The 20,751-nt window shown below is 42.5% G+C and overlaps 2 protein-coding genes across 3 annotated transcripts in view; one reads left to right on the top strand and one right to left on the bottom strand.

Annotated features, from left to right (window-relative positions):
* Positions 1 to 11,859: 11,859 nt before the first annotated feature.
* On the bottom strand, positions 11,860 to 16,853 carry LOC309363092 (uncharacterized protein). The gene is given in 2 exon segments (XM_081899127.1): positions 11,860 to 16,103; positions 16,106 to 16,853. Coding segments are annotated over 2 exon segments (2,865 nt in total). The 5' UTR covers positions 16,281 to 16,853; the 3' UTR covers positions 11,860 to 13,413.
* Positions 16,854 to 17,032: 179 nt separating this feature from the next.
* The window catches only part of ARHGEF37 (Rho guanine nucleotide exchange factor 37), a 43,714-nt gene continuing 39,995 nt past the window's right edge, over positions 17,033 to 20,751 (top strand). For both annotated transcript variants that reach the window (XM_081899136.1, XM_081899135.1), the window contains exon 1: positions 17,033 to 17,169. The gene's annotated coding sequence lies outside the window, so the exon portion shown is untranslated. The remainder of the gene's footprint in view (positions 17,170 to 20,751) is intronic.

Genomic DNA, 20,751 nt, shown 5'->3' with positions numbered 1-20,751 from the left:
CAAGAAATGACCTGTCCAGACAATGGTTGTCTGTATGTCCTTTTCCAGCCACTCCATTGTAATCCTCCCTCCTACCTGGCTGCCAGGTATTTCAGCTCTCCACTTCTCAGCATTCCATACCATTGAGTTATTATGGGCTGGCTTGGAGATATATAGAAATATTTCCATATTTCAGAATTGTTGTGCGTCCCTCAGGTTTACCTCAAGTCGGCCAGTGCTTTTCTCTTGTGCATGGCTGTCTTAAGCACAATACTCATGGGTATTACTGTACAAATATTGGTGCGTATATTTTTCAATATATGTTGGCATTTGTCCTAATAGTTATCTCAGTGAAACTGAACTGTCTCTGAGCATAATCACATAGCTTCCTTCTTACCCTAAGCAACTAACATCTCGTTTTCTCTCATTTAATGTGGCTCTTGAGTAAGCAAAAACACCTGGCTTTCAAAGTTCTGTCTGCTTGCACTTCCGCTTTTTCTCTCTCATAAGCGTGAGAACACAGGAAACATCTGCCTAATCAAGCAATAGATGACTGGTACAATGCACAGTAAACCATAAGTGCATACGGTATTTTGCATGAATATGCTAACAAGCAAAATCTTGAAACGAATGGTAGGCCTAGTACTTGAAGCCAAACTAAATGTCTTAATTTGATCTTGAGAGCTATGTATAACACATAAGCTGTATTTAGCAAGTTTCTGGAGTTAGGTTTTTTTCTTTTTGAAAAAGCTGCAATGGGATGCAAATATAATCAGAGGAGCGATAAAGAGAAGAGTCTATGTATAACCTTTTCCCTGTTGGATTGCTTTCCCATTGGTTGGTGAAAGGATTAAGTCTAGGCCAAAATCCTTACCTCCCAGTTTCCCGAAAACATCCCTGCTGAAAATATGGACCAGCTTCCTACTCATTTCTTGGGACAGAAGTAGTTTCCGCCATTTTGTTTTTGAGGGAGCAGCTGCCCTTATCTTTGTTAACCTCATGAGGAGTCCAAATGTTTTCCACGTTGCTTGCTTTTTAATAGTGTCACAGGGCTCTCAGCACTTTATGCAATGCCTTTGGAGTGATGCAGTGTGACAATGCCGTAGTACAGTTGGTCATGGAACTGACTAGAGGGGTGGCAGCCATAGACTTAGTATTAAGTAATTCCCAGGACCTTGTGGAAGATGTAACTAGAGTAATATAATTGTAGAGCTGGAAGGGATCATGAGGGTAATCTAGTCCAACCCCCTGCAATGCAGGAATCTTTTTGCCCAACGTGGGGCTCAAACCCACAACCCTGAGATTAAGACTCTCATGTTCTACCAACTGACCTATCCGGTTGTTGAACTGATTGGAAACAGTGACCATAGTGTTAGCAAGTATCTATCTAAATGGACAGCTGCAAAGGAAGTCCTAACACATGTTGCTTCCAAACGCCTGTTTATTGCGTATTCATCCCGATTTGTTTACACAGCGTTTGTGTGAAGGTTATATGATATCGGCTGCTTATTAAGCATTCATTCTGACTTGTTTGTGTGGAGACTGTACAACATCATATCAAGCAATTGTTGATATCCATCACTTTCTAGTACATTTGCATCTGTCTTTGCGACCGAAGATGTATGGCAAATATCTGTTCCCGAACAAATGTTACAGAGAATGGAGTCCTTGGAACTGAGGCAAGTTGCAGTGACAAGAGACACATTTCTAGGTCTTATTGACAAATTAAAAGCTGACAAATCACCAGATGGCATCCACATGAGAGCTCTAAAATAACTCAAATGTGAAATTGCTGATCGTCTAACAAAAATATGTAACTTAAGAGCAGGCTCCATACCCGAGGACTGAAAAATGGCCAAGGTAACACCAATTTTTAAAAAGGAATCCTGAGGGAATCTTAAATATTACATGCCAGTTCACTAAACATCTGTTCTGGTAAAACTGCTATTAAAGATAAAAATACCAAGCACATAGAATAATATGTCTTTCTGAAGCAGAACCAGTATGACTTTTGCAAGAGTCTCTCACTATCTAACTTTGTACAGTTCTTTGAGAGTGTCAACAAGTATATAGATAAAGGTGACCCAGCTGACATTGCATACTTGTTCAAAAAGCTTTTGATAAGAGTCCCTTACCAAAAACTCCTGAGTATGTTTAGCTGTCGCAGAATAAGAGGAGAGGTCCCCTAAATGGACAGTTCTCACAGTGGAGGGGTATAGAAAGTAGAGTCCCCAAAGGAGATGTGTTGAGACCTGTGCTTTTTAACTTGTTCATAAATGATCTAGAGTTAGTTGTGAGCAGTGAGGTCAATGATACCAAATTGTTTAGGGTGGTTAAGCAAAAAGGGATCAAGAGGATCTTACCAAATTAGGTGAATGGGCAGTACAATGGTGAATGCAATTCAGCATAAGCAGGTGCAAAGTGATGCAGATTGGCACAAATATCTATCTATCATCTATCTATTATCTCTCATCTTCCTGATTTCACATGTAAACTAATGAGGCCTGAACTGATGGTGATTCACCAAGAACAAGAACTTGGGAGTATAGTGGATAGCTCAAAGATGTTGATCCAGTATGTAGCAGCTGTGAAAAAGATGAATTCCACTCAGGTCCTGCTTGTGAACATCTGGTTGGCTACTGTAAGAACAGGATGCTGGACTAGATGGGTATTTGGCCTGATTCAGCCAACGCTTTCTTGTGTTCAAATTGCATTACTCCCTTGGCATTCAGGAAGTACAGCTGGGTGGAGGCTGCTGAATGCCTACTGCCACTTCCCACTGGCCTCACTTTCCAGAATGGCTTGGCAGCGATGCAATGTGGTGTCATTCCCATGGCATTTCAGTTAGTGCGGCAACAGGAAACTGCAGTGTGCACTGCTGTGAGCTGGGCAGGCCTTTTAAAAAGTTTTTTTAAAAAAAACCCAAGGAAAATAATGGAAAACTCTTAGCCACCTTGTAAGGTTAACTAAGGTAAGTCACAATGCCTTAGAAATTTTGGGGAAATGTCTTTCCTCCAGTTTAGGACTCATCCACACCACCACATAAAATGTCTAAAAATCCACATTTTTCTTATCTGAATTGGTCCATCGTAGTCCAAACCTGATCGCTTTGTACTTTCTTAATACTTGGATCAAACTATCCTCCCTGTCCATACTTGTAGGTGTGTTTATTTCATGCTTTTCCTATTTGCCTGCCTCTAGCCCACCTCTGCACCCACCACCCCTTTTTCCTTGATCATGAGTACGCATGAATGAACCTGCATGCGTGTTTCCGTTTGTCTGCAAACATCCCTCCTTCCTCCCCTCCCACCACAGAGCTGGCCATCAAACACCTTGCCAAGGATTGGAGGGGGGCAGGAGGTGAGAGACAGGAGAGGAGTCCCATTCCACTCCCCTCTGGCTGCCTGTCAGAACTTCTGGGGGATATCCTTAAGCACTTGGGGCTGGAGGCTCAAACCATAAGGGCAGATTGACAGCATGCATTTAAAGGTTCTAAAAACCTTTCACTTTTGTTTGAGTCGGGGTTCTTCACTTTTTGAGAACTTAACCTCTTCTGACGCCCCTTCCTTTCAATTATTTCTCAGCCCCTGATCTCTACCTGGGCACTCTGAGCTGCTCAGCTGGCAGGAAAAAATCCAGGTTGAGGAAAGGGAAGGTGTGGGAGGCAGTGAATGGAGGAGAACGTCAGGTGAACAACAGAGAACTAATGAAGGTACAGGATGGTTACTAGCCACATTAAATGACAATATGAGCGAGCCCTTTTGGGGGTGGGGCTGCAGGATTTCCTTTGGTCCCCAACCCAAAGAATGGTTGGAAAAGAGTTCACCAACATGTTTGACTGTGCTCTAGAAAAGATACCACTGCCAGTATTGCTTGTATGTGGAGAGATTTTGAGCATAACAGTCCTGGGGAGGGGGGGGGGGATTTAGCAGTCCCTTACCTCGCGTTCATCATTTCTCCAAACCTTAACATAGCCTTAAATGACTGCTTGCAAATAGATTAATTGATACAAAACTCCTACTTAGCAAACCTGTGTCTGTAGCACTTCAGGCTGCAGGTGGGGACTCAGGTGACTGAAATGCTCCTCCATACAAAATTTCCCCTCTCTATAAAATACTAGATGTCTGGGAACAGGTTTCCAACCTAGCCTCCTCCCTGACATGCTAGTTCTCTATATGTAGGGATTTATTTATCTTGTTATTTTTTACTGTGGAGGATTCCATCATATCAGCTCAGCTGCAGTCTGAAGTACTGCAGCACTGCCCAGACATGGCTTTATTACCTCAGCGAGAATAAATCGAGTTGAAACGAATGATTCATATTCATGACAGGGTGGCCTACTGATTTCATCATAACTTGGGCGCTACTAACCTCTGGACTGGAAGCAATAGTTTGCTTAAGTACAGGTAAGTGCAGTTTGGTTTCATGAGCAGATAGTAAAGAGTTCAGCTTCATCGCTGAGCTAACCAGTTTTTCAAAGCCACTTTCATTTTATTCCGTTTTCATTTTATTTCTCCCCATCCTTTACAACATTGCTGTCTTTATTCTCGCAAGAAAACTGCAAGATGGATTCTGTGGAGACATATGGGTAGTTCAGATGAGCCACCTTCATGCATATAGCTAAGCTCTTGTGTGCTAGTGGCAAGAAGCAAGGCTTTTATTTACACGAGACAACCTTACAGTAACTTCATCATGCTTCTGACATCACCCACATCCTGCAGGGGCGCCAACTTGAATAAAATATTGTGGGGGACCAGGTAAGCCCCGCCCTGCATAATCCATCAAATGACACTGTACACATACACCATTTGAATGGCAATGTCCATCAACTTTGGGGGGGCCCAGTCCAGTCAAATATTTTATTGTGGGGGCCCAAGCCACCACAGCCCCTAGGAGTTGGCTCCTATGGCATCCTGTCAACATCCACAAAGTTCTTCCATATCTTAGTGAAAGGATCTGCTTATTCCCCACCCCTTTCTAGAGGTAAGTCTTCATACCTGACAGAATGGTACTCCAAAGGATTCCCCGAAATGGAGGGAAAGCTTATGGCGGGGTGGGAAACACAGGGGCTGTGCTAAAGAGCAGTGGCGAAAAAGCTCTCATGCAGAGCCTGGGTATCTCTTTGAATCACAACCTACACTTCTGTTCCTCCTAGGAAATTTCAAAACTGCTTACTCAGGGCTGCCCGTGATTTCCAATCTAAGCACTTACCAGGTTCATATCCATAGCTTCCGAGATTCTACAGTGTCAGGTGTTCTCAGCTCTTTATTTAAGGCACTGCAGCAAATCCAGCTGAACTGGAACACACAGGAGGAAGTAGGTCATGCTTGCCTGGAAGTTCTTCATTTTTCTTTTTTTGGCACTTTAGCACCAGAATAGAAACAAGAGCAAAGTGGCGGAGGAAAATTCTTCTGACTCTGCAGAACACGATTGCTTCCCCCCAACCCATGATTGTTTCTGCCTCCCATGTATCTCACTTCATTAGTAACCAGTTTGCATGGAAAGCCTGGTTAGCCAAAGGCTACTCTTAAATATTTGGCTTCAGTTATATCTGCTGGATGATAAAACATTTTAAGCCTACCTATAACTGAGAAGCTAACTTTTTATATTTAAAAAAAGAATCACTCATGTTTGCAAATACATAAGTCAGATAATACATAATATTATGTATATGTACAGGACACCACAGGGTGTGTGTGATACAGGGTCTCCAAGCTGAGACAGAAAATGCTCCTTTTCCAAGTCTGATTTAAAGCCTGGAGAAAACTGAAGAGTAATCAAGTACTGCTATAGCCCTTCATATTGCTATGTCTTTTACTGCTTTGGCAGCAGCCCAATTCTTTGCTAGCAGCTCCAACTGGAATAACTTGTAATTTGCTGTGACCCTGAATGTTGCTGTAACTCTGAATTTTTATAAGTGCATATCCATGCATGATTGTAGGCCTGTTCCATCATACTCTTGCAAGGTTATTGTCAGTTCCTGCCATGGGTGTAGCCAGGATTTTTGTTGGGGGGAGCAGCACTTTTCTGGGGGGGGGGCAGAAAACTGACGTGATTGGTCAAATAGTTATTTCTATTGTTTTACTTGATGGGGGGGCAGCTGCTCCCTGCTCCCTTCCCCATTGGCTACACCCATGGTTCCTGCATGGCTTTATTTAAAAAGTATGTAGAAGGTCTTCTATGGATGGCTGCTCCAAGTTTTAATATCCTTGTTGTGTCTGATAATCTTAGTCATTTTAATGGGGGCTTGATGTTTTTAATGTATGAATTTCCACCCCTTGATTTTAATGGGGTTTTTTTGGTGTTTTGTAGGTTGTACTGAGTTGCACTGGCAGGAAAAAGTAACTAATCAATATATTAAATAATAAAAATATAGAACATCTGTTCATGCATCTGTACTTTTTTAAAAATACTTTATACGCTTCCCACTTAAGTTTAGGCTTCCTTCCTCTTTGTACCTTGTCAGGTACATCAAGGAGGCTCAGGCCACAATCCTAGCCACCCTTTCGTTGGAGTAAGAACACTGTGGGACTTACTCCCAAGTCGACGTGTTATAAGATTGCTTTGTTAGAGAGATTAATGTTAAGTGCCCAACTTCAGCTTTTAAAAAATACATTGAGTTATATTTGGCACCTCAGATTGCCTGCTATTTTGAGACTGCTTAATTCTCTCCTCAGAGACATAATGGGCTGAATGTGGAGTGGAATGGTGGAGTCCCCCCCCCCACTCAATTTCTTTAATACAGAACCACTTTATATTTCTTTGGCAGGTCTAGACCAATGTACTTTGATGTATCTTCATGTCCTTGATCAGCAACCAGCCTCTCTGGAGTGCATTGGCAATATGCATGCCATGCAGTTAACTTCTGCAGATGCATTCCTGCTGGGAGTTATCAAATCAGCTGTTCTAATTTAGCACAGCACTGTGATGCCGGTAAGGATTTTCCAGCCCAACTATCTTGGTTGTTGTTTTTTATTTGTCCTTGCTTTTGCTCTCATCCTTCAGCAGTTTCTACCCTCCAGAGAATTGCTCCTTGCTGAGGAGGACTTGATATTTTTCATTTATTTGTACTTCCCCCTGCTTCGCATGTGTGCTAACTGTCCCTGATCACCCGAAAGAAAGCTGGCACAAGAATAGAGTTTTAAGAGCCACCAAAAATGGCTTTTCAGCGATGGTTGTGATATCTCTGGTACATAATCTCCCATGATAATTTTGTTGCTAAGTGAGGTGCTCTTTTGTCATAATGCCCTCTTGTTCTTCTTTGGATTGCAATGTGCAAATGGTTTATGGCTGAGAAGCACACAAAAGCACTTCTAGTTTTCTTTTATAGGTGCTTTTTATGAGAGCTGAGCCGTTTGGAAGCTTGAGTCATGCCTACTTGGAGAATCAGGAAAAACAGGTCTCCACCTAGGTTCCTGCAAGTAGACCATATATGGGTATTAAAAAGCAAGCAGTGAACATTCTTGCTCCAGATTTACAATGTTGTATAATGCTGCCACCTAATGGATACCTGCATTATTGTTTGAATGATTTCTGTTGATACACGGATAAGCAAAGGGATATAATTGCCATGAAACCAACCCTCCTTGCCCCAAGTGACTTAAATCCTTATCTGGGGACCAGAACTATAAAGAAATCACTTCAACTCAATGTTTTTGGAGTCAATGTTGCAATATTAGCGAAGTGAATCTGAGAATGAATTCAAAATCAGGTTGGCAGAATAGTTAAGCATTTGCGCATGTGCTTTCCCCCCACGAATCAGCCCAGAGGACAAAGATCCCACAGAATGTTGCTATGGATTGAGTGAGCACAACACATGTGGGGAAGTCCTTGAACCACATTGTTGTTCACACATGGATCACAGTCACCTGGTTCTGCAGTAAAGCAGTATTATCCACGCATAACCTTATATTTACAATATTGAAACACTTCTCAGGAACTACCATCCTTAAAACATTTCCCCCTTCATGTATTCCCAGTAAACCTCTGCACGTTCATGCAAACATTTGAAATAGCACTGAGATGATGTGGCCATGATTCTGACTTGCTGTGGAAATGTGGATATAAATTATGCTCAGACCCTCCAAGTGTCCCTGTTTTCCAGGAACAGCCTCGGATTTACAGAAGTCATCCCTGTTTCTGATTTGATCCTGGAATGCCCCACTTTTCATTAAGATGTCCCTAGTTTGACTGAAGAAATGCTGGAGGGAGTTATGCGACCTCTGATCCAAGGAGAGAAATAGCGATACAACCTTTAGAAGATATCTGAAGGCAGCTCCTGTATAGGAAAGGGTTTTTTAAATGTTTAATGTTTATTATGTTTCTATATATTTTGGAAGCCACCCAGGGTGGCAGGGGCAACCCAATCAGATAGGCAGGGTATAAACATGATGATGATGACCTTGATGATGATGATGATGATGAAATAGGACATCTCTATTTTCATCAGAGAAATGTTGGAGGGTAGGATTATGTTTCCTGAAGTGTTTATCAGTGAGCAGGTCCGTGATCATATTCCTATTTGGAGAATGCCATTGGGATGCTATACCTTCAGAGGTAAGCAACAAAAGAGAAGTTACCATTCAATGATCTCAGCAAAATAACAATAATTGGCTATTACTTCCTACCTGTCTCACAGTGGATCTCTTTGTGTGTGTGTGCATTGTTGCATCCAGTCTGGCATTGCAGCAAACATAGGGTTCCCATGATTTGGTCCACCAACAGCAGAAGGAGTTGAGTGGAAATTTCTCCTGTCTCTTAATTTTGGGCCCTCCTTGATGAGCAATATACAGCCAGGACCTTGCTCCCCCGCCCCCACAACCCACACAAAGAAAAAGGAAAGGAGCCACAGAAACCGCAAACTGGAGGGATGAGCCTGGAATTCCTGCCCTTGGAGCCTTTCTATGGCTCCCCTTTGGCATCGGTTTCCTATGTACGGTCCACACATGTGACCAATGGACCTACCTTCAAGTCATGATTGGCTTCTGACTTGGAGGAGAGTGGTCATATATTGCTCCAGTTGCTGCTGACTCCTGGATCTTTCCCATACAGAACCCCCAAGGAGATTTCCAAAGAACCTTAATGGGACACTGTCACCTCCGTGGGAATATGTTAGAGGTGGTGGTGGTGAGGATCTGTGTATCCCAAAATATTAGCCTAGAATCTGTCCTCCTAGGTGTTTGTTTTGAATAAAATCAGGAAAGTGATATATGGGTCACCCAATAAAACATCTTTCTTGCTTCCCAGCTGCAATTCAATTATTTCTGCCCATATGTCCAAACCTCTGCTGTATTGCTCAGAGGTCTGAAATGAGCCTAACAGAGCAAGTGGCCTACCATCTTTATAGTACAGCACTGGCAGCAGAAAAACTTGAAGGGAAACACACAATAATTTTGTCTGTTTAGCACCAATAAAAGAAGGGACTTTCAGGTTTAGGCTGGCTCTTTATTTCCTCTCTAGACCATGGTGCTGCTTAAGGTCTTTATCACTATGTTTGCAATGACAGATTCAAATCCCTGCTAAACCCTTAGAGCTGGGTCAAAAGCCACAGAAGTCATGGAATCATAGAATGGTAGAGTTGGAAGGGGAACCCTAGGGTCATCTAGTCCAACCTCAAAGGATGCAGAGCCATGGCTAAAGGCCATGAAGGAATCTCAAATTGTATTTGCCATTCTCCCTTAAAGCAGCTCAAGTGTAACTAAAGGAAAAGCGGCATCTGTGTGCTTTCTTCATGTTTGTACAGTTTTGAGCATTTTTAAATAGTTTATTTCACTTCTTCTTCTCAAGGGAAAAAAAAGATTTGGCATCCAGCGCTGCTGTTCTGCTTGCACAAGAGACTTTTACTTCCACAGCAGAACTTCCCCTTTTCTTCACTGCAGTGTGTGTGTGCCCCCCCCCCAAGAACCAACCCTCTGGAACAGCTTTTGGGGCTTGCAAGGAGAGGAGAGTAAGGGGGAATCCTGTTGCATGAGCAGATCCCTGCTTACACAGCGTTGTATTTTTTAGGACAAGTGCCTTTCTGCTGTACTGGGTTGGTGTTCATAAAACCCTTTAAAATGCTGTAAAACATCAAAAGTGGGGTGAACTGAAGCAACTTTGTTGTCTGTGCCAAAGTTAGAACACTTCCTTTCGATGTGTGCTTGCGTTTTCGTTCCTGTGAAGGATGTGCATTTCCCATCACACACACTGGAGCATATCGCTCCTGTGCGTTTTTGTTCAAAGGTGAGAGACAGCTTTCCTCTTGCAGCAAAACCAGGTAGTCTACCTGAACCAACGCTCTTGTGTCCTAGGTTGCCTACTGTACATTACATCCGCTCAGTGCTTTTTTTCTTAAAAAATGTTTAGGGGTACACTCATTCCATCTGAGACTGAGGAAACACCATGACAGGAAATGTGGCTGCCATCGGGGGTAGCAACTGAACTGATGATTCACCATGTTAGAGAAGAAACAAAATTTTAACTTTTTCAGTTTCTTCTCCCATTAGAGTCACAAAATATTTAGGGGTATGCGTCCCCCGCAGAAAAAAAGCATTGCATCTCCTAGCCCAGCACCAAGAGCCCCCCAGCTGCTGCCTTGCTATGGCCACCAAATTGTACAGCATCTCTGCTTGGATTTCTAAGTTTCACATTTTGGAGCTGGCATAATAGGGTGAGATAATTATCAGTGCCACTGCAGGAACCTTAAAAAACACCACCACCATGCACATGCTTTTGCTTGTGGGACCTTGTGTTTCCCATGCTGCTTGCAGCTGAGTAGTTCTCTATAAAATTAGCTCTGGATGACTGGATTCACAGACTTTGCAGGATATTGCTTTCAGGACACCCATTCTGTGCTAGCATGCGCAAGCAACCTCTCCACTGCCCCCTCCCCCTTGCCATGCCATTATGTCAGCACTCTGCCCTTTATACAAGGGCACAGCCCCTGCTAATAGCTTCAATTCTGAAGTAGATCTGTGGCTTTCCTGTGACCTTGGCTGGTGCATTACTACAGGAGACAGGAGATTGTTTATGAGGCTACTTTAGAGCTGCCTGTTGTGCTTTTGGCTGCTGATGAAGAGAAGGGTTTATGCTGTTAGAAGTCAAATGGTACACAATGAAATGTAGGGACAGAATTCAGAGATAGCTAAATAGTAAACGATGGACTTCAAAATTTGCAGATCTCCATATTTTTTCAGTGCGGTCCTGCAATTGACTAATCATGTGTACAAAAAGGCAAAGGTTTGCACAATTTCCATATATTAGTGGAAATAAAATTATGTTTAGGGAAATGGCTTGCATCCAAAAATGTGACCATTAGGAGAAATGCGCACTAGAACGCTGACAAATTTTCATGAGGACATAAAAATAATAATCTCATACTGTTGTGGAAATGTGACAACTGGCTTTAAGATTGGGAAAATGAGAAACGGAGAGAATCTAAAACTGTGTTTGAATGTCCTGCCCTCTGGTGATTTCTAGGACTCCCTCATGCCTGTCAGTCGTAGTGCATGTTGTGCCAGAGATTCCCATTATGGTGTGCCCCAGCCCACAGTTTGGGAGTCACGTCTTAAAGAAAACAGACAAAGAGGCTTGAAACTTAAAAAATGCAGCTCAATATAAACAAAAAGCATTACACAGAAATGAAACTGGTAAAAGTTAATATGAAACAGCAAAATCGTCCAGCAGCATCAGTTGTTATTACCTGCCCTTCCCCCACCACGTCCCAGAGTGAGTTACAACAATTTAAAATTCAATATTAAAAAGAGTTGAAACAAATTACAGCCACAGGAATAGGGTGGGAGCTGAAAGCACATATCTCAAGTGTCAGAGGCCAAGGTAAAGCAGTGCATCTTCAGCATAGATAGTTTCCAAACTATATAACGACTGTGCCAGATTCACATTTTGGGGGGGGGAGGTAAGCCCTGTCCCACATAATTAATTACATGATGGGCCACACCCACACCATTTGAATGGCAATGGCCATCAACTGGGGGGGGGTGGCCCCCTCAAATATTTTATGGGGCGGCTGAAGGGACCTTGGCCCCTAGGAGTTGGTTCCTATGGTGCGAGGGGAATTCCATAGACCAGGAGCTGTGCAATCAGCTTGAATTTATCCCCAAAGCACCTCGGAATAAGTGCTTTGTAGTGCATATGGTTCAACTAGACCTACTTTCTACCTCCAGAAACAACAGATTATATGCAATATATCTACCCCAAATATGCAGAAAGTAGCATGAGATTTTCACCCCTCTCTCATCCCTGCTGATTAGGAATTATTGTTAGATCCAAATAGGTAGTTTTTATGACTCTTAGACAAAGTTTCTTTTTCCAATCCATATTGCCACCCCCTTGTTTTGGAAGATCCCAGAGCATAGGTTTGGTTGCCTAACCATTTGCCCTTGAGATGTTTTCCTTTCTACCCCGCTTGGATCTTCTGTATCACATTTACACCTGGGTGTTCCTTTTTCAGGACTGCTTCTACTCTAGAGCGCTTCATGGTGGATCCCATGCAATTACCTTTAAAGCAGGCGGCACTATAGCCATAGCTGGGGGGAAATGGCACATATCTGAGATGACAAGAGGAGGGAAGGAGAACATGGTAGTATGCTTGAGAATTAATTGCACGGCACATTCATCTCTCAACAGAAGAGAACAACAGCAGACTTTGGTAAATAAAGGTGCGTGCAGCCAAATATTTTTGAAGATATAACTTTAGTAAAAGGTTTATAAAAACCTGAAGTATATGCCCTCCTGTATATCATAATTCCAGACAGGAACAGAAATGATTTTGTTAATTTTATTTTGGCATTGTCGTGCTGGCTGGCAATGCGATTCTTTTGTAACTCAAGTTCCCATTTTATTCTACTTTCAATCTTTCGTGAGTATCTGTGGGTGGGTCTCCTTTTAGAACAAAATATGGTCTAGGAACATATGGTACGGTGGCAGTTTAGGAGTGTCATTGTTTAGATATTATTTACCCACCACCTACAGTCGCCAGATGATTGCTACACATGTCCTTTCCTTGCCTGCCCACCAGAGATGTGGAGGTTTACTCAGAAGTAAGTCCCACTGTGTTCATGGGGATTATACTCAGATGCACAGGATTGCAGCCTGTAATCCTATGCAAACTACATGGGAGTAAGACCATTGAACATGGTGGCAATTGCTTCTAAGTAAGTATGCATAGGATCAGATTGCAAGTTTGGATTTGCAGGAATCTCGTATCCTGCTCAAACCATTCCCCCACCACCACTGAATGCCACGCTATATTTTTTCCACCTCTATTATTCCATGAAAGAAAAAGTTTCATCGCAACTGGCCTTGTGAAACATACCTGATGGGGATAGAATGGTGGCTGTCAGTGCCAGTGGCTATTGTTGTTATCTGTTTGTAATGCCACTGTATAAATGAGGTATAATATACATACAAGGCATTTCCCCCCACAGACTACTTCCTTTATGGCACTTCATCCGAAGCAAATCTAGGCAAAATGGGGTGTTCCTCTTCTTTTCCTTCACCTGTCTTCATAGCCATATTGAGCTTTTGCCAAAACAGTGCAACTTTCTTCTCATCCTGGGGCCATTTGAGATATGTCTTCTTCCTAATAAGTTTTCTCATTCTATGGTAGGGTGATAAGTACTCGCTGGGAATGTCCTCCAGAAAAATGAGAATCAGCACATCCTTGTGTTCATCAAAAAGGCGAAAGCTGGCCACCTGGATCTCCTTGGAGCACCACTCACTTTCCAGGTAGTGGCGACTTATGATACAAATGGTTTTCCTGCTCATGTAGATGTTGTTTACAATATTTTCCAGGATGGACCGTCCTGGCTCAAAGTCTCGGTGATGAAGACAGAGCTTCCAATGATACTGGTTTTCTAGCACTGGCAGGAGGTCATTTATCACCCACTCTTCATTGTGTGTGTTGTAAGAAAGGAAAGCGTCGTAAGCATAACCCATGACTCGCTCCTTCCTTTTTTCCCTCTTGTCAATGAAGTATGCAAGTAGTAGGTAGTAACTGTAGATCATGTGCAACCTCCACTGATAAATGAAGCAGACGAGCATCAGTAAAATTGCTGCAGATGTGTTTGTGATATACAGGATAAACCCATAGTCAATTATGCAAGAAGACGTCTTAAAGGTCCACAATTTCTGCCCCTTTTGTGTTGAAGGGGAAGCACAGATGTACTGGTAGAAATGGAGCACCTGAGTTTTAGGATCCTTTAGCGACCAGTTGAGGAACATTTCATTACTACAGGAACAGGCAAACGTATTTTCCCTGAGATCTAGAAAGCGAAGGGCAGGCAAAGCTCTTATTTGTTCTTTTGTGATAACGTCTATTTGGTTTTCAGCTCCTCTGAAAAGAGTTAACTTGGAAAGGTTGCCATGGGAAACAAAGCTGAGTGAATTTAGTCCGTTTTTATTGAGATGCAGTTCCCTCAGGTTTGGTACAGGCCAGAACAGCATATTGCTGACATTGTTAAGAGAATTATCACTCAAATCAAGCTCTTCAAGTGTAGGGGTATATTTAAAAGTCTTGGAATCCAAAAAAGATATTGCCAAGTTGCCTGCGTGGATTTGCACAATGGACTCTAGTCCTTGTAAGAAGTTAACTGGAAAATGTTCAAGTCCGTTATGACGTTGGCTGTTTATATTAAATTTGTTTAAGGACTTCAGCAGTTTAAAGGGAGGATTGACAAGCATTTTGGAGGACTTGTAACTGATATAATTGTTAAAAAGGTCTAGTTCTACTAAAGAGCTTAAACCTTGAAATAGCCCTTCCTGGAAAGTGTCTTGAGTGATCTTGTTGCTAGCAAGAACAAGGCTCTGCAGGTTACTCAAACCTTCAAAGGCTCCAGGTTCTATAGCAGCAATCTGATTGTCTGCCAGGTTAAGAACCAGCAGAGAAGTAAGATTCTTAAAAACGTCTTTTTTTATCGAATCCAGTTTATTTTGCCTTAGTATCAGGGTTTCCAGGTTCTTTAAGCTTCCTGGGAAAGGTTCGTTGATTTCTGTTAAAAGGTTTCTTTCAAGATTCAGTTCTTGCAAGTTGTGTAGATCACCGAAGATATTTGAATGGACATGAGAGATACGGTTTCCAGTGGCATAGAGACTCTTCAAATTATTTAGATGGGCAAAGTCATCTGGAAGAATTCTATAGATCTTGTTAAAACTAAGATCCAGGCATTCTAATGATGCCATGTTAGAGGTAGCATTTGGCACCATAGTGAACTTGTTGTTTGCCAAAGAAAGAAGTTTCAAAGAATGCAAGGACTGAAACAGTGTCATTGGCAGCACTTTCAACTTGTTAAATGCCATATTCAGATACCTTAGATGTGTGCAGTTTTCAAAGGCTCCTTCATTAACACTTGTGAACGAATTGTGCTGTAAGTTAAGAGTCTCAACATTTCCATGCCTTAGACATACCTGCTCTATAAGTCCATCTGTTTCAGTCAGGTGTAACTGGTTTAGGTGGATAGCCTCTAGCCAGGTGCAATTGATCATTTGGATCACCTCTGAGATAGCTGGCGGTTTCATAGCTATACCTCCTAAAAATAAGGTCTTTAAGCCTTTTAGGAAGCAAGGGTCTTGTATCAACCATATAATGGAGATATTAGGGATAGAGAAGGATAAATCAAGTGAAGAAAGGCTTTGTAATACTGAAGTTGTAACATCAATGAGAGAAATAGGGTTATGAGATGCATCCAGTTCACGAAGCTGCTCAGGTACACTAATGATTTGTTTGGTTGAGAAATTCTGCAGATCATTGTCTTTGATGTGCAGTTCCTGCAAGGATTCCACTTTAAACACAGCATGCATAGCATTCATGGTATACAATCTGTTTGAAGATAAATCAATTACCTTTAATTTCTCCAAATGGGCAAAGGCATAAGGTTCAATCTTGAGTATTTGATTGTTGCCAAGCATCAAGACCGTGAGATTTGTAAGCCCATCAAACATGGAGCTGGAGAGAAGAGTCAGCCGGTTTGCAGTGAGGTTCAAGAACTCCAGGTAGCCTGTGTGTATGAAAGCACCTCCTTCGATGTATTCTATTTTGTTCTGAGATATGTTCAGAACTTGAAGGTGACCCAAGCTTCTGAAGTCAGTCCTCCACAGACTTCTAATTTTATTCTCAGACAAGTCCAAGCATCAACTTTGCCAGGTAGGTGGGTTGGGACATTTTTCAAGTTCCTGTTGTAGCACAGAACTTTTGTTCTGTTCCCCAAGACTTCATGCACCTCACATTTCTCAAATGAGTAAGGTGTCACCCTTTGGTCTTGGCTGAAGAAAAGGAGCAGTGTTGATACAAGCCTCAGAGAAAACATCCTCCTTGTTGTGTAACTGCTCCCAGTGAGTTTGAGAGCAAAATGGGTAAATTGACAATGTGAAATATGTGCATTGCTGCATCGGAAATTCAGCTACTTACAAAATGAGAAGAAATGTTCCAAATGCGGAACATGAAAGTGCTGGCTCACTGGAGATGCGTACAGGAAGAAAACGGAACTGGTATGGCCAACTAGTTTCCACGCCTTACTATAATTCAGTCGAAGCATGTACAACTGAATCATAGAATCATAGAGTTGGAAGGGACCATAAGGATCATCTAGTCCAACCCCTGCAGTGCAGGAATCTTTTGCCCAAGGTGGGGTTCAAACCCACAACCCTGACATTAAGAGTCTCATGCTCTAACAATTATTGTTGTTTCCTTGTTTGCCAGAGCAATTTGTTTTACACGTTTCTTAGTTGCTTGATGCTGTCATATGTAGAAGTGTGGTGCGATCCTATGCATACCTTCTCAAATTCAAGTTCTTGAGTTCAGTGGGGCTTACCTCCAAGCAAGTGTGTATAGCATTCTAACCCAAGCAAAACATGTGGTTTAAGGTGCACCTTCCCAGCAAGAGCCAATAATTTGTATGTATGGCAGGGACACAGCCTCTTAGGACACACGTAAACATCTTTAAATTGCATCAGCACAGGTGAGGGAATGTTTCCAGCAGAGCTTGTGCTCAAACAGGCTCAGCAAGATTTTCTCTCTCTCCTTCATAATGCGTTCTTTGCAAGCCTTCCATTCCAGACTTTTCAGCCAATCAGGAAAAACAGAGATCAGATACTGCAAACTGAGAGCGACTCCCAGAGACTGGCATCTTAGCAAATGTGGAGTAAAACATGGATGGGTAAACAGTGGAGATAACAGAAAAGAAGAGCACAACTAAGGTAAGCATCTGCCTGTATATGTGTTTTCAAAGCTTTGGCTGTAAATAAATTGCTCGAAAGGCGCTTCCAGACTGATGCTTTTTGGGGGTGGGATTCAGTCCATAGCTGTCAACCTTCCCTTTTTTTGCGGGAAATTCCTTTATTCCAGTGCCGTTTCCTGCTGCTTCCCGCTGCTATCACGGATTGTTAGATATCCCGTAGACTGTCCCCAGGACAGGTGAGGCTGCTGATCCCTTATTTTCAAGACTGCTGATCCCTTATTTTCAAACCTGAAAGTTGACAGCTATGATTCAGTCACATACCAGCAAACTGAAGCTGTGTAGTAAAGTTTGACTGGGAGCTTTTGCACAACAAACCTGTTTGGGAGTTTTTGCAATAAGGAAAGTGATGGGAAGATGCACTCAAAAGTGTGGGATGGCGTCATCTAACTTCCCTGCAAACCAATCAGAATGAATGCTCAATAAGCAGGTTATCTGGAACTGACCCAAATTTGTGACACGTAGTGATGGAAATATTGACAGCTGCACAAATTAGAGGTAGGGGGTGAAATAATGTTTGCCAGGATCCAAGTTGAAGACAGAGATGTTCTATTAGTTCATTGCATTTCTTAAAACTTATATAATCATTGAAGTTTGCCCCAACCACATTTTACCTTTTGCGGAATAGTCCTCTACGGTTGATTCAACACCAGTGGTGCATCATCCAGACATAAAGCCATGTTGTGTATTCTGCAAAATGTTCTTGACACCATTATTGGTGGGTTTGTTCTGCTTCAGTTTGTTCTGTGATACTTTGGTGATGCTATCACACGATTGCTGTGTGAAGCGGCTATTGTACAACAAAACTGGGACGAAAATAAGCCACAACTTTTGTAGTACAGGACTTCAGCAGGAAGTTATGGGATATGTACTGACTGGAAATGAAGCAGTGTGGCTTCCCTAAAACATTTGCACGTGCAAGTAGTATGGTAAACAGGATCGCCTCATGAATGCACCTTAACAGTTGAGGCAAGGGAGGCAGCCTTGCTGTGGTGGAAGAATGTATGCTTTAAGCAAAGGATGAGTAGATGCTTCCCACCCTCGTCACCCTGGAATCAGGAGTGTGGAGCTGCCAGAACACTTCCCACTTGCACATCCTGAAACAAGACCAAAGAAGAGGGGTGTCTCCAGACTATCAAACATTTGCAGTAGAGATTCAAGTGCATACTGGAACGAGGTTTGCACATTTAAAGTGCTCTGTCTCCCTAGCGCAACAAATCCACTTTTCAAAAGAGCTGGGGGTTTTTTTGCCATTTGGAAAGTGGAGAGGAAATACATTGAAAAGTGTGCGATGAACTAATGGCAAATAAGACATGTAAACACCCCACGGCACATGTGAAAGAGGACAAATGCAGGATGGGTGTTCATTGTCATATCACCACGCTTTAAGCAAATTGGAACGGATGCTTAATAAAGGTTGGATATAATCTAACCACCACTCCATGTAAGCTTTGTGCAAGTAAATCAGGATGAAGCTCAGTAAATAGGTTGGCTGGTGGTGGCCTTAAAGCAAAATGCTGCTGAAGGAGGGAGCCTAGCCTTCATTTTTAATAGCTTACATGAGCATTCACCGTCTTAGGCAGCATGGTGAGAGAGCATTTAGTCTCCAAAGACTAAAGATGTTCAACCATCACTTGGAGAAAAAAACAACCTTTCAACATTAATGAGCACAGCTGGGTAGTTATGCCACCTATTTCTAAGGATGTCACTACAAAATAAATAGGCAATGAACTGGCCCAGCCACATACCATGCAGCAGTCACTATGCAAACACATCAGCTGGGGAGGGGACAAGACATTGCCAGTAACAAGATGTTGCCAGTTGAACAATGGGGAAATGTGATATGTTTCCAACAGAAGCATTACTTTCAGGGGCTATCTAATTTTAATGTATAAAATAATTACCTGAATCTTTGCAGCAAATGAGTGAGAATGCTTCATGTGCAAGCTAAGCATTAAATTGGCACTGGCCTGGGGAATGGTCTGACGGCACGGGATGCCCTTCTTCTACCACTGAAACTAAGCTTCAGTGGCAGGCAGGGACGAAGCATGACCACACATTTCACAGCGGGGATGATGGTGAAGTTTCCAAGAGTGCTATTTGCTGATTTCTTGCATATCAAATAAACCACATAGGAAGCTGCCTCCTATCAAGACAGACCATTGGTACATCAGTCACAACTGGTGGAGACTGTCGTTTCAGGCAGGGTTTTCCCCAGCCCTATCTTGGGACACAAGGGTTTGAACCCAGGACCTTTTTTTGCTTGTTTAATTATTTACAAATTTGTTATTGTACCTCACCAGATCTTAACCTATTACAGTATTTGTAAGAATGGATTCCAAATATCATTGAAATTGTCCAAGGCAAGTCTGCGTTTATATGCAAGTTGTTCGTATGTTGCGAGTTTTTATAAGTCTTCCATCCAATCGTAGAAGGGAGCCGCATTTTTATTTTTCCAATTCACCAGCATTGGTCTTTTGCTGTGATATGGGCACGAAGAGTCCACTCGTATTGTCATTTTGTAAGGTTCCATGTGCTGGGTATATAATTCAAGAGGATGTTTTGCTCTGTAAATGTAAGGTTGTTCCGTACAGTTCTGTTATTAGTTTCAGTTACCTTCTGCCAAAACTATTTCAATATAGGACAATGAAAAAACATATGTTTTAGAGAAGCATTATCCCTATTACATCTCCAGCAGTTACATACCTTAAAGGTAAAGGTAAAGGTACCCCTGCCCGTATGGGCCAGTCGTGTCCGACTCTGGGGTTGCGCGCCCATCTCACTTAAGAGGCCGGGGGCCAGCGCTGTCCGAAGACACTTCTGGGTCACGTGGCCCGCGTGACAAGTTGCATCTGGCAAGCCAGCGCAGCACACGGAAACGCCGTTTACCTTCCCGCTAGTAAGCGGTCCCTATTTATCTACTTGCACCCGGGGGTGCTTTCGAACTGCTAGGTTGGCAGGTGCTGAGACCAAACGATGGGAGCTCACCCCGCCGCAGGGATTTGAACTGCCGACCTGACGATCGGCAAGTCCTAGGCGCTGAGGTTTTACCCACAGTGCCACCCGCGTCCCTAGATACCTTAGATAGCCCTTATTTAAATAACCGTAATGGGGTCCAGTATATTCTAAATATTATTTTTTGTTGTATGAGCCTCAATTTAAGGTCCAAAGACACCCTTGTTATCTCAGTTAAAACAGTTTCCCGCTGTGTGGTTGAAACTGAGATCTCTAGTTCTTTATTCCAATCCTTTTTTTGTGGAATATAAGATTTTCTCAGAAAGCAACTTGCCAGACAAGCTGACCAGAGGAGGAGGAGCTTTCATGAGTGCGCATGGCTAAGTATTACACTGCTGCTTTTGTTTTGAAAAATTCTAAAACCCCTTTTATTATGACCATCCAAAAGTAGTGAGCAAGCTTTTGAGTACGACATACCAGTAAGTCTTTGAGTTGGATGTCAATGGTGTAGGGAGGATAGAGCAGTGAGGGAAAGGTTGCCTTGGGATTGAAGCCATACTGTCTGCCTTGGTCAAAAGTTCATTTTTAT

The sequence above is a fragment of the Podarcis melisellensis genome (assembly GCF_964234715.1).
Source record: "Podarcis melisellensis genome assembly, chromosome: 2".
In the NCBI taxonomy this organism is placed as follows: domain Eukaryota; kingdom Metazoa; phylum Chordata; class Lepidosauria; order Squamata; family Lacertidae; genus Podarcis; species Podarcis melisellensis.
The sequence above is the reverse complement of the archived record's forward strand: the minus strand, read 5'-3'. Positions and strand labels throughout refer to the sequence as shown.